Source organism: Leuciscus leuciscus, assembly GCF_965113295.1.
Source record: "Leuciscus leuciscus genome assembly, chromosome: 1".
Classification (NCBI taxonomy): Eukaryota; Metazoa; Chordata; class Actinopteri; order Cypriniformes; family Leuciscidae; genus Leuciscus; species Leuciscus leuciscus.
In genome coordinates this window covers 17873677-17887182 of record NC_138725.1, presented here as the reverse complement: position 1 = coordinate 17887182, position 13506 = coordinate 17873677, and the positions used below count along the sequence as shown (strand labels likewise).

The following is a 13506-nucleotide window of genomic DNA, read 5'->3' as shown; positions in this document are numbered from 1 at the left end:
TTAATGTCACAATTGTTACCTCTATTTGCATTAGTTTATATCCAGCTGGTCACTTTTATACATTTAATATGCAGAGAAGTTGCATATTTAAAGCTAGAGACGTAAGATAGCAAACTGATATGTTCATACAGCCGACAGAAAGATATAAACAAATCAGAAAAGCATTCGATTTCGGTTATTTTTTCGTCATCACTTTAATACATGTTTTGTTATTTTGATTAGATAATCATCAAGTGTTTATAAAATAGAAGCAAAAGTGTGAGACTATATATTTAATATTTATGTCATTTCAATGCTCTGGCATTGTAGATATTTAAGCATGACTGTTTGGATTTAAATGAAATGATAACACTTACAATAAAATTCCATATGTAACATTAACTAAGGTTAATAACTTCTGTATAAGGATTGTTCATTATTTGTTAATTAACATGTACTAATAAATTTTTAAATTAAGGTTTTTATTTGTTAACCATAGTTAATGCACTATCAAACTAACATGAATGATCAAGGTGCAATTGTATTGCTCAAATATTATACAGATCAGATTTTGTTACTTTTTTATTCATTAAGTTGGCTTGAAAAATAACAGTTTAATAGTTACATTTTGAACTGGTTTTATTTGTTATTTAGAGTATTACTTTTTGTTTCAGTTTGAATGAATGTCTTTTATTGACTTCAATATTTATTCATATTATATATTTATTTCATTTAGCATGTTTTCATGGTTCAATACAGGTTTATTATTTTTATAATAAAGTTCAGCACTGTTTTACTTGGAGTGTTATGTTTGTTTTTATCCAGTATCAATTTTAAAAACTATCGGTTGATTAATCGGTTATCGGCAAGTATGGCCCAACCTAGCTATCGTTATCGGTAAAATCCACTATCGGTCGACCTCTAGTTCTTTCGCATTAAATCAAATGATTTAAAGCACATTAATGATTATACAGATAAAATAAAACGTACACACCTGAATTTCACAGAGGAAATGCACCAATTCTGCGACGCTGAGAAGAGAAGAGGAGAACTGTTCTGGACTGGAGAGAATTCAAACAGCGTGCGCTCACTCAACCGTTGAGCTGTCCTCACGTCAGAGGGTGGGGGAGGGGTGCATTGTTTTAATTGAGTAAACTTAATTTCTTATGCGCGTTAAATATTAATAATATGTGACCCGATCTGGCGAAATGAGTCGGAAGTCGCAACGTTCCATTTTAAGATATGGGCCGATTATGTGGAAAAACAATGAAATAATAGATTTTTTTTTGTTTTTTTAGTTTTTTGCTAAATTTCAAAGAACAGACATTCAAAAATAATCTCCTAAAGTTTCGTAGTCCAGATAATTGAGTAAAGGTATTTAAATGACTATTAAAGTTTACAAAGTTTTACTAAATTCGCTGGAAATGAACCTCTGAGCATTTCACCTCTGAGCATTTCCCGGGAATCCCCTCAAACGTTTCTGCTCTCCAAATATGGTGTTACACGTTGTATAGAACCAATCAAAAAACTTAGAAATGTACACAAACGCTGATCATTTGTCAATGGGAAGCCCCGTTTCGACTGACCGGCAAGCGATTGGTCCAGCCATCCTCCTGTCAGACTCGTAGCGCTCTGTGTAAACAAGCTAGCAGATCTCCTCAGAAAGATTAAATATTTTTAAGTAGAGAAATGTCGCTCTCAAAAGAGAGTCGCCAAAAAAGTCGCCAAAAGCGTTGAACTCACTAGACTAGAGGCTTCTAAGTAACATAAGCTCTGCTGCTGGTCATCAAGAGTGGCTAAGGCTAGTCAGTGATTTTTTTGGATCTGGAGACGTGTCATCCTCTGATGACAGCGACAGCGAAAGTGACAGCCCTGTGGTATTTATCGTGTATGGATGTGAGTGAGTGCAATTATTCTGTGAGTGTATTTATCTGCAAGGAGAATCCATTACAATGTGTTTGATTTATTTTAACCCAATATTTAACTGTTGGTATCTCCGTTATGAATATGTTAAACTGTTATTGTCAACTAGCCTACACAAAGATATGATTGCATAGGCTAACATTATTTGTTCTCTGTTTCCTTGTCTCTCTGCCTCTCTCACTTTCTCTCTCTCTCTCACACACACACACATAGACACAGACACACAGACACACACACACGCACCCTCTCTCAAGGAAAACTGTAGCACCTCCGTTCAATCTTTCTGATTTTAGTAAATGTTTGTAAAAGTGCCTTTTAAATTATTTATTCAAATAAAAACTTTAAAATAATTTGAGCTTCAGCCTGGTTTAATAGCATATATTAATGTCTTTGGTCAAATTAATCTGTACAATAAATAGTTTATCCCTTTAAATGCAATGGATTTTGAAAGATATCAACAAAAAACGGGCAAAAAACTTTAAAAGCGATTTTCTCAGGTTTTCAATTGGAAAAAGAGGGCAGACGACCATAATTCAAATGTGTATATCTTTACAACCATTCAAGGTATGACTTTGATTACGATATCATTTGAAAGCTTATGGTCTCCTCTTTCCATTAAGACCAAAATCTCAATTTTGAAATTTGGGTCACTGTGACTCATTTTGCTGGATCAGGTCACATATTGATTTTATTTAAGTAATATTTGTGGTTCTTGAAACAGATTAGTTTAATTATCCATTCTCAAATATTGTGATGGAAATTTCACAAATATATTAGCTAAGTGTATTGTAAATAAATAATTGGTTAGTCAAATACTAAATTATTTTAGTGAAAATCTTCAAACTTAAATATAACTGTAAATTTCAGACAAAATTAATTGTTGGAGTTTTAGTAGATTATTTCGGTAAGTAAATGATATTCAGAGATTTTATTAAGTTTGTAACATCTCCTTTCTTTTAAAGATGTTACTCTGAGGGGGTTTATTTATTTATTAGTTTATTTATTTATCAGGGACAGTGCATGGCACTCAGCCATATCAGAATTAGCTACAAGCTAAATTTCATCTGTAGTCCCTGGGCAGGAAGAAGTAACATACAATTAACAATCCAAAAAAACACATAAATATACCATAAAACGTCATTACGCAAGTAGCCTTTCAGACAACAAAGTTTCACATTCTTAAAACCACAATAAAACAAAACAACAAAAAAAAATAAAGTGCAATTTTAATAGACACAACAATACAATGTTAGGATACGACAAAAAAAATGCGTTTTTTGAGTTTATGATTAATGGGTACATGATTGTATAGATTTTAGCCATAATTTTACTTTATATTTAAAACAAGTAAATGTACTGATGTCTCTAATCTCATTTGGGACTGAGTTCCAGTACTTAGAGGCTCTGATAGAGCCAAACTCAGTACGTCTGCGCTGTACGGCACAGTGACCTCTACTGGTCGCCCTGGTTGTTCTCCGACTATCTGAGAGCAATAATATGAACTCCTCTAATGGGGGCGCAGCCAGATTATTAATTACTCTGTACACTAAACAAACATTGGCAAAGTGCATAACATTGTCAAAAGTCAAGAGTTTGTGCTTTTGAATGATATTGCAGTAGTGATAACCTGATGGCTTTTTATCTAATACTTTAAGAGTTTGTTTATATAGCGTTTGTAGTGGAGCAAGTATTGTTTTTCCGGCAGTAACGTACCGTGGGGTTTCAGTCAGGGCCTTCGGTAACGATCTAACCCCCCCCCCCCCCCCCCCCCCCCCGTATAATAATACAACCATGCACTGTCTCTGACTGTATGCACTACTGCGTAACATCAACGACGAGACAGTTGATCTTCAATCTCAGCGCACACGCACACCACTGTGCATTATAACAGCTGAGCTGTCCCGTCCCCACCAATTTTTTGAAACATCTCGCGCACGGATGTACCTAATACAAATAAATAAAACATCTCCGGTTAACTAGCAGGACATTCATTTTCGTTTGTTTAATAAGAAGCGTTCTAGCGCTGAAATGTGTTGTTCAAGCTGAGTGCTCGTTGCCGCTGTTATCAGTGGCGCGGATAACGTTACAGTGTTCTCTTGTGGCTCGCGCACAGTTTTTACTCAGATGCGCGCTTCAATCTATCGCCGTTACGGAGACTTTCTATTCGTTGAAAGTCTAAAATAAAATTTTTATTTTATTTTGACAGGGCTAGCAGAGAAGGCCCTGCTGGCTCTGACGGCACACCACTGTTTTCCGGTTTGTGACCAACTTGTGATGCAGTATGTAAACTGTGAGAAAATCATTGAGTGCATAATACACTTTGGCAGCATCCAGAGGTAACTGATTACGAATGTGTCACCTGAATGAAATGATGAAATGTGTCACCTGGGTTCAACAGAATTTTGACATGTACTGATAAAAATAACTCTTCACAAAACAAATGATCATTTGCTTAAATTTTATTTTCTTCACCAGTGCTTAATAAATGTGTCACAAAGACAATAGAAATAAAGTCAGAGGTCTTTGTCTCTTCAATAAAGAGTGAAGAAAACTTATCTCTTGGCATGTCCTGTCTTTGATAAGGTGTGTGATGATGAAGTGATGATGAAGATGAAATGAGTCACAGATCCCCCAGGTTATTTGAGTGCGATGCAATGATAGTAATCCTATAATCCTCCATACGAGAAAAGATCGCTTGAGATGAAGATGCTCAGTGAATAGCTGTCCTCAGCGCCACATAGCTGAAACCGCTAAACTTATTTACTCAGAGAGAAGGAGGGTGTGTGTTGAGAGGAAAATTCAATTTCATATTACCAATGGTACACAGTAGGAAGAAAAGTTTTTGTGTTTCCATACAAGGGGTGAAACTGTGGAACAACTTAAATGAGAAGCTTAAGGAATGTCCAAATATAAAACAATTCAGGAAAAGATTTAAAGAAATGATTTTTGAACGTTATAAAAATGAAGGAAAATGAGTTGGTTAAGCTAGAAAATGTGTTGCTAACATATTGTATAAATGTATGAAGATTTATGTGCTTGTGTTTTGTAAAAAAGTGGATAATACCAAAGGAAGTAAACTAATGCATTAAGAGTTTGAAAGAGGGGGTGGGAATTAATAAGTGTTAAACTTCATCCCACTCCTTTTCAAGCAGCGGTGAATTTGATTTGTTTGATCATCAGTGTTCTTTCAATTATTGTCTTATGTTGTACATACTGTACACTTTTTCATTGTATGCTTGAAATAAAATGACGAAAGAAAGAGGACAAGATAAGAACAAGCATGAGTGAAGTATATTTATTTATTTATTTATTTATGAACATTTATTAGAGGATCAACCCCATGAGATGAAACATCTCGTTTTCATGGGGGTCCTCAGGATCATGTCCAAACAACATAAAGCAGCAAAACTACAAAGTAGATACAATTAAATAAAACAAAGAAATCATAATAATAATAAAATAATAATACAACAACAATAAAAGAAAACAAAAACCTTAGCGCACGCACTCACACACATTCACACGCACCATACGGACGCGCACGGACACGCTCGCCCGCACACACACACAAGCTCTCACTATCCCCGCCCATCACAAAAAGACATTCATATATATATATACACACAGATAACATGACACATATCGATGCTAAATCTGAAAAGCTAGAAACATAGACAAGTATTCTGAAGATGTGTTAACAAAGCAGTTCGGAACAGAGGAAAAGACGTAAGCGAATGAATGGATGCAGGAAGGCTGTTCCAGTCACGAGGGGCTCTAACACAGAAAGCATATTTCCCAATTTCTCTCTTAACTCTAGGGACAGTAAAGAAGATCTGTTCATTGTGACGAAGGCTATATTGTGAACTGTAAGGCACTAAATATTGCGATAAATAATATGGATATTGAAAGTAAATACATTTAAAAATGGAAGTATATGGAAGGCGTTTTCTGCCAAATTTAAATAAATAAAATGATTAAAATTAAAATTAAAACCAGATTAACGATTTCATTACAGAAAACTGTACGCAAAATATGTGACAAAATTGAGAATGAAATTAAATGATTTCATTTTCACGGTGACAGTGCATCATCCCTGTCAAATTGAAAAATAAAATGCAATTGGTGATTTCACATTTCATTTTCACTACAGACTACGAGACTGCCGATATTAAAATGAAAAGCCAAACGTGAAAAATAAACTACAAATACAGTTTTTACAATGCTCTTTATTTACTCTCACGCAATAATAGTGACACAATTCAAATACAAATGTAAATTTTCGTTTTCATTTTAATTCCTCTTTTATTTCACAGTTTTCATTTTCATTTTCATTTTCAAAGACAACCTGCATGCAAATTCTATGTTAATGAGTGGGTGTGGCTTATTCTAGTAACGGCGCTAGAGACACGCCTTCTGTAAAGTGAAGTCATCGACGTCCCGTGTGCATGAGTTGAATGTGTGAAACGAAATTATTTAAATGTGATTATATTGTAATCGAGACGACGAGATATGGCGAAATCTGTAAGTGAGCTTTTGCGGGAAGCTGCCGCAGCATTAGAACATGGACACAACCAGCCTGACCATGTTAGTTATGATGTTATACTAGACCATAATCGATGAGGTTCATTCATGTATTAGGATGTTTTGGAAATTCAACAATTTGGGTGAACAAAAGTCTTAGTAACACAATTTCTACAACAATTATAGCCAGACATTTATAACCGCTAGCTTTAACCGAGAACCTCGGCCAATGTTTCATATTCGCGTCGTGCCTAACAACGCCCTTCAGCCGTGACTTATTCAGATTAATTTAATAGATTTATAATCTAATTAAACGTAGAAAATAGACCAATAACTACCACTAATAAATTGAATTTGACCTAAACCGTTTTCTGATTTTAATTATTCATAAATATTTAGTCATGAGTACTTTTCTTCCTGGAACTACAGTATGTAGGGTTTGTTTCTGGTGAGACACTTATTAGTGGCGCACTATAGGTGCTCTCGGCGTGTTAGGCCGGCGACACACTGGCTGCGTGGCGTGAGCGTGGCGTTTCTGTTGCGTGTCAGCTGCGTGAAAATGACATCAACATCTTTTCCTAGGCTGCGTTCCAGTCCAAAATTGTCATGCCCTTCACTCGCTAACTTCCCTCCGTCTCGTTCACTCGGATGTACGTCATTGCTTACGTTGCACGAGTGCCCACTACTGGCGGAAACTGCGTTGGGCTGAATTGTAACATCCTAAGCCCTTGATCACTTGGAATCAGCTATGGAGTTTATTTTATTTTATTTATTTTTTCCTTTAATAATTTGTTTAATGCAGCATCCATATCCATATAAGTGTGTTTGGGTTGTTTTAAATAAAAATATATATAATTAATATATCATATAAAATGTGAAGTGGTGCTTGCAGTGTCAAAATTCGCCACTGGGCAGATGCTAACACAATTAACATTTTGTGATACCATGTTTTAGCATTATTTACCACAATTTACCATGTTACTAAGATGATTTACTACGATTTATCACCTTCCAGCATGCTTTACTATGATTAACATGTTGTTAGAATGATTCTAGCATGATTAGCATGTTGTTAGCATGATTAGCATGTTGGTAGCATGATGCTAGCATGATTAGCTTTTTGCTAGCATGCTTTTAACAAAATGCTAGCATGTTTTTAGCTAGATGCTAACATGGTTAACATGTTACTAGCATGATGCTAACATGATTAGCATTTTGCTAACATGATGCTAGCTTGATTAGCATGTTGGTAGCATTATGCTAGCATGATTAGCATGTTGCTAAAATGATGTTAGCTTGATTAGCATGTTGCTAGCATGTTTTTAGCAAGATGCCAGGTTGTTCTGGGTGGTTGCTAGGCAGTTGCTAGGTGTTCTGGGTGGTTGCTAGGCGGTTGCTAGAGTATTCATAGTGTTGCTAGGGTATTCTGGGTGGTTTCTAGGCGGTTGCTAGGGTATTATGGGTGGTTGTTAGGGCGTTGCTAGGCAGTTGCTAGGGTGTTTTTGGTGGTTGCTAGGCAGTTGCTAGGGTGTTCTGGGCGGTTTCTAGGTGGTTGCTAGGCAGTTGCTAAGGTGTTCTGGGTGATTGCTAGGCGGTTGCTAGGGTATTCTTGGTGGTTGCTAGGGCATTGCTAGGTGGTTGCTAGGGTTTTCTGGGTGGTTGCTATGGTGTTGGTAGGTGGTTGCTAGGGTGTTCTGGGTGGTTGCTAGGGTGTTTGCTAGGTGTTTGCTAGGGTGTTCTGGGTGGTTCCTATGGTGTTGCTAGGCAGTTGCTAGGGTGTTCTGAGTGGTTGCTAGGCAGTTTCTAGGGTGTTCTGGGTGGTTGCTAGGGTATTTTTGATGGTAACTAGAGAGTTTCTAGACGTTGCTAGGGTGTTCAGGGTGGTTGCTAAGGTATTTTTGGTAGTTGCTATGGTGTTACTAGTTGGTTGGTAGTTGTCAAAGATGGTTACTATGGAGTTCTTAAAATCTTTAATAACGAGTGCGTTTTCATGGCGTTTTCTATGTCTTTGCATTTGTCTTTGGCATTTTACTCTAATATATGTTGACTGCTGAGTCTATGATTAATAATGTCAATAAATAATAAAAGAACTACAAATAACCTTTATCTTTTGTTTTGTTGTACTGGTGGTGTAAATGCAATCAATCTCCTAGTCCATGTTTAATCATATTGTATTAAATGATTTGTTAATGCATTATTTTGTCATGACTTTACTTGAGACGGCCCTAATCATGATCAAATTCACTGTTAACTACTTCCCAAACTCAGCTCATGATTGATCATAAACTTACTATCAAACACACAACGAGTGTTCAGCTCAGTGAAGTGATGTTGTGTGGTCAGAGAACAGAAGTACAGTATCATCACGACTGTGTCTGGATGGAGAGTGAACTACTGATCCCAGCAAACCTTCCCTGAGTTTTGCTCCTTCCTTTGGGAACTGTTCCACAAATATTCTTTGTGGGTTTTGAATTGTTATTTTGTATTTAGCTGTGCATAAGTCACAGTAGGGTGAGTTTGAAGGAAAGAGAGAAACACAGAACAGATAAAGAGCTTTTAAGGGCAGTTATTAGTGTATTTTCTACGCTTGAAGAGGAGGATCAACTAATCCTGTGCCGTCCAGTAATGTTTATGACAAAGCTGACATCAAGAGTTCAAGATATGATGATATTACATTATTTACATTTGTTTCAAAGTCAGAGTATTTCTTATTCCTTCTTAAAGAGGCGTTTGATTTGGTTTATCCATAAATGTTAATGAATGCATTAACTATCAAACACCGGAAAAAGACTGTATGATTTGAATCTTTTGCTTTTTATGTTGGTATGGTTTATGTTTTTTCATTTATTAATATCATAATGATCACTAAGATGTACTGTGTTTCAGGTATCAGTGGAGTGGAGGATCATGTGTTCATCAGTTCTGGTGAAAATGTGCGTCTGTCCTGTAATAATACTCTTTCTGACTGCAAATCTAAAACTACATGGATCTACTCTATCAGCTTCAGCCATCCAGCAGTTGCACTGATTACTTTAGGGATAAAGAATAAAGAGACAGAGAGACATGAGAGACTGAGTCTGGAGTCTGACTGCTCTCTGAACATCAAGAACGTCACAGAAGAAGATTATGGATTTTACAGCTGCAGACAATATGTGAACGGACAACAAGGAACTGATGCTGATGTTTATCTGAATGTTCTTCATGGTAAGTTTATGATTATGTGTTCAATTTAAAAAGGGCAGATTCTCCCTTTAAACTCAGATGATGATTGAAGAGTCTGTGATTTATGTCTTGTGTTCAGTTTCAGTGTCTCCATCATCATCATCATCATCATCTTCATCTTCATCATCATCTTCATCTTCATCTTCATCTTCATCTTCATCCTCACAGACTGAGATCAGTCCAGGCCGCTCTGTGACTCTCTCCTGTCAGTTGTATTCAGATACTGGATTCTCCTGTGATGATCGGGTCAGTTCTGAGGGAGTTGAGCTGTTGTGGGTGAATCAGGCTGGTGTTGATCTGAAGACAGACTCCAGATATCAGATATTATCATCATCAGATCAATATCGCTGTATCATCATCACTCTGACTACAACACTCCTGAATGAAGATGACAACAGAGAGTGGAGATGTCGGCTTACTCGCAGAAATCAGCTCCAGACCTCAGTCAGATACACTGTCAAGTATTCAGGTGAGAAAACACTCTTTTCTGACAGATTTGTGAAAACTTTCACACACTGGCTCGACTCTTCCTGATGGCTTCATACGTTTGGCAATTGTTAAATATTAGTGGTCAAAGTCATAAACTGCATAAAAATCCTTATAATTCCCAATATTGACCTCCTATGGGTCATACTAGGCTAAAATAGACTCTTCTGATTTATGCAATATTTCATGTATGACCCATGAGGGACGTCAATATTGGGAATTATAAGGATTTTTATGCAGTTTGAGGAATTCTAAGGCTTAATAATGTCATTGATTCAGGAAAGCTGAAGGTTTATGGGAAGCAGCTCACTGTGTTTCACTCTCATATAAACCAGGAATAAATGATACAGTAACATCTCTCTTCTCAACTACTGCCACTGTAAGCTGTGATGATTGAACACAAACTGCATGTCATGATCAATATGAAAATATGATGTTAATGTCCTGATGCGTCTGAACATTCATCTTCTGCAGCTCCAGTCGCTTCAACAACACTGACTCCAGTCAGAAGCTCAAACTCTGAGAAGACATCAAGCCGAACTACAGCAGCAGCTTCTACACAAGGTTCATGATCACATGATCACTGTCACACATCATCAGTCTCTCGCTTCAGTGGTTTGCACTGGCTCTCACAGACTGCTTTATCATCACACATATTATCATCAAAAAAAGCTCTTTAGTCAGATTTGTCAGTGAGTTTTGATACATATGACCGGTCTTGTACAGTCTGTTGTCTGATGCAAAATAATCATAATATACAGCTAGTGTAACTCACTCCACTCACATGATAAATTAATAAAATCATAGTGAGGATTTATTAAACACAACTAATCCCATGTTAGTGTGAGCAGCTTTCAGCACTGATACTGTAGCTCTGGACTACAGCAGTTTGTAAAATAAATGCCTTGATATTATGTTCACTTAACATTTAACATCACTTATTATGTAACTCACGCCACTCAGGAAAAATGATCTGTGTGCCCAGCGAATGATCTAAAAGAGTTGTCCTTATTCTCTTAATGAGTAATGAGTGTGTTTTGGGTGTAATGTGAAATAAATGGATCTGCTCGTGTGTGAGTTTAAAGTTGTGTGTGTGTGTATGTGTGTGTGGTTAAAGGGACAATCTACGGGACAAGCCGGATTCACCATATCTTTATGTACACATCATTTTTTTATGAATTTTTGAACTTGACATTACAGGAGGGTGCGTTAAAGTGGACATAAGCCCATTATAGTAGAGGCACTGCTCCAACGAAATCCACATTTTAAGAAGTTTTAACTGTAGAATTATTTTTGTATGAACTACATGTAACAATGACACTGTAAAATGTAAAAAGTGTTACCTAGAGTTTTTATTAGATTTATGTATATATTTTATAACTAAACATTTTATATACACATTTGGCTAATGATTGTTCGCTGAAGTAGTGTTTTTGTAGTTGGAATATACAAAAGATAAATACCAACTCAAACTAGAATCTTTTGCAGAATTTTTAATCTCTTTGATACATCGATATAGAAGAATATGTTTAAATCACTTTAGAAGGAAGCAAAGAAATTACTGGTCCAACTTCTCCCTCTTTTTAAAGTGTGGAAAAGGGAAAATAAGTTGAAAGATCGAGACTCCAGCAACACCTGTAGTCGGCCTATATGCAACAACTTTATTGAAGATGTTTTAAAGATGAACTGAACTGAAAAAATCAACATCGATAACGTGTTGTTTATGACAATTAAAAGTAAATTACACAAAAAAAATTTATTAAAAATATCAATATAGCTTTTTTTTAAGCAACACAAAAATTGCGTTTGTTAGTATAAGAACGCTGGCAATTCTGATGACGTCACTGGAATGGTAGGACCTGCGAAGGCATATAGGCAGCTGCAGCTGCAAGTCCTATACACACGAAAATGAGTCATTTTGGTTATGCGTTTGAGCCATAGACTGTAAAAAATAGGTTTGAGCCTATGAGGTACAGGCCAGTAGTACCTGACTACCACCACAAGGAGGACGATCAGTTTCAGGCTCCACTTACAGTACAGGATCGTTTGTGGGGAAGTGACTGGTGTGGGTGCGGGCGCTGCCGGAGCATGGACATTGCACCGGAATCGATCTGTTGCAGAGAGGTCAACCTGGAACATTTATTTTTGAAATGCGATATGGAATTAGACCATATCGCATATATCAATATAGTTCAAATTTGTGATCCTTGCTCCCCGCGCCCCCGCTCCTCCTTTTCCACTCTGCGTGCGTGTTTAGAGCATGTTATGTTATGAGAGGCGAATCATGACTACTTCAGAAAACCCAGCACAATAGGAACTACCTGGCAGTGACATAAGTGTACGCTGAAATAAAGTTTTTCACCTCAGAAAAACGGACTTTCTTGTCCTGTCAGCCGTTATCCTGTTCTCGTAGCGCACACTCTTCAATTGCACACGCAAATGCAGCGGCGCGCGCTGTATCGCCTCACTGATCAAGTGCAAAATAAACTATGAGCATGCAACGCCGTTACGTTGTAAATTACACGAAATAAAAGTAATGCAGGTATGATCCAGATTGTATTTGCAATGTACATAGTCAATATTAATGGAGCAATAGTGGTTCATGGTGTTATAAGAGGGAAATGTGGTGGGAGGTTGGAGGGCTGTAGTAGCCTGTCATGCACTCTCATTTATTGTATACAAGCACATTATGCATTTTATTAAATAGAGACTGCTTATATATGTCGTGTGCATTTAGAGAAAAATACTAAAACATGGTTGAGGTACTGTGCGTTTTAGAAAGTCGAGGCAGATAAATGGCAAATGTGATTGGACGAATTCATCCAATGGGATCGCTTGTTAAGTTAGCTGCGCAAAATGTTAAAATCAAAATACTGTATGGCCGGTTACTGCACAGATACCTCTTACTATGGACCTAGCAGCTAACGTTAGTTCTGCGAGTTGAACTCCCTGCATCAACAATGTTTCCTGACACGATGAACATCAGCTAGCTTCAGGGTGAGTAGAGAGGGACATTGGATTCTGTTTACAGACCTGCTGCGGTTTAGTTAGCTGCTAATAAACGCATTATTATCGATCTGTGATATCGTCGGATTCATGATTTATTTATACAGTTTATATGGTCGGAGTGGTGGCTAGCTTGTGGAGTTTGACAAAAGTGCTTCCAACGTGTTTAGCTGCTAGCTCTTTCTCTAGGTTGGATCGTTTGGTATCTAGCTTGGTTTTGTGACTCAATTTCAATGAATGCCGAGTGTGTCAGTCTCAGTTTTATCTATAAAGCCTGGTTTCCTTGTCAAAGGTAGCCTGTGAAAATGTATCGTAACCCCAGCTGCCTTAGCCCTATACCATTCATTACTACAGCCAGGGGCAATACAG

General features: G+C 37.0%; 1 protein-coding gene and 1 long non-coding RNA gene across 2 annotated transcripts in view; one reads left to right on the top strand and one right to left on the bottom strand.

Moving 5' to 3' along the window:
• LOC309498167 (uncharacterized protein) overlaps positions 1 to 13506 on the top strand; it is a 924641-nt gene that overhangs the window by 497795 nt on the left and 413340 nt on the right. Inside the window, exons 8-9 of the mRNA XM_082168719.1 lie at positions 9725 to 10114; positions 10606 to 10695. Of these exons, the coding sequence (XP_082024845.1) occupies positions 9725 to 10114; positions 10606 to 10695 (480 nt within the window). The remainder of the gene's footprint in view (positions 1 to 9724; positions 10115 to 10605; positions 10696 to 13506) is intronic.
• LOC309503759 overlaps positions 1 to 13506 on the bottom strand; it is a 308394-nt gene that overhangs the window by 290480 nt on the left and 4408 nt on the right. The gene's annotated exons all lie outside the window — the stretch shown is intronic.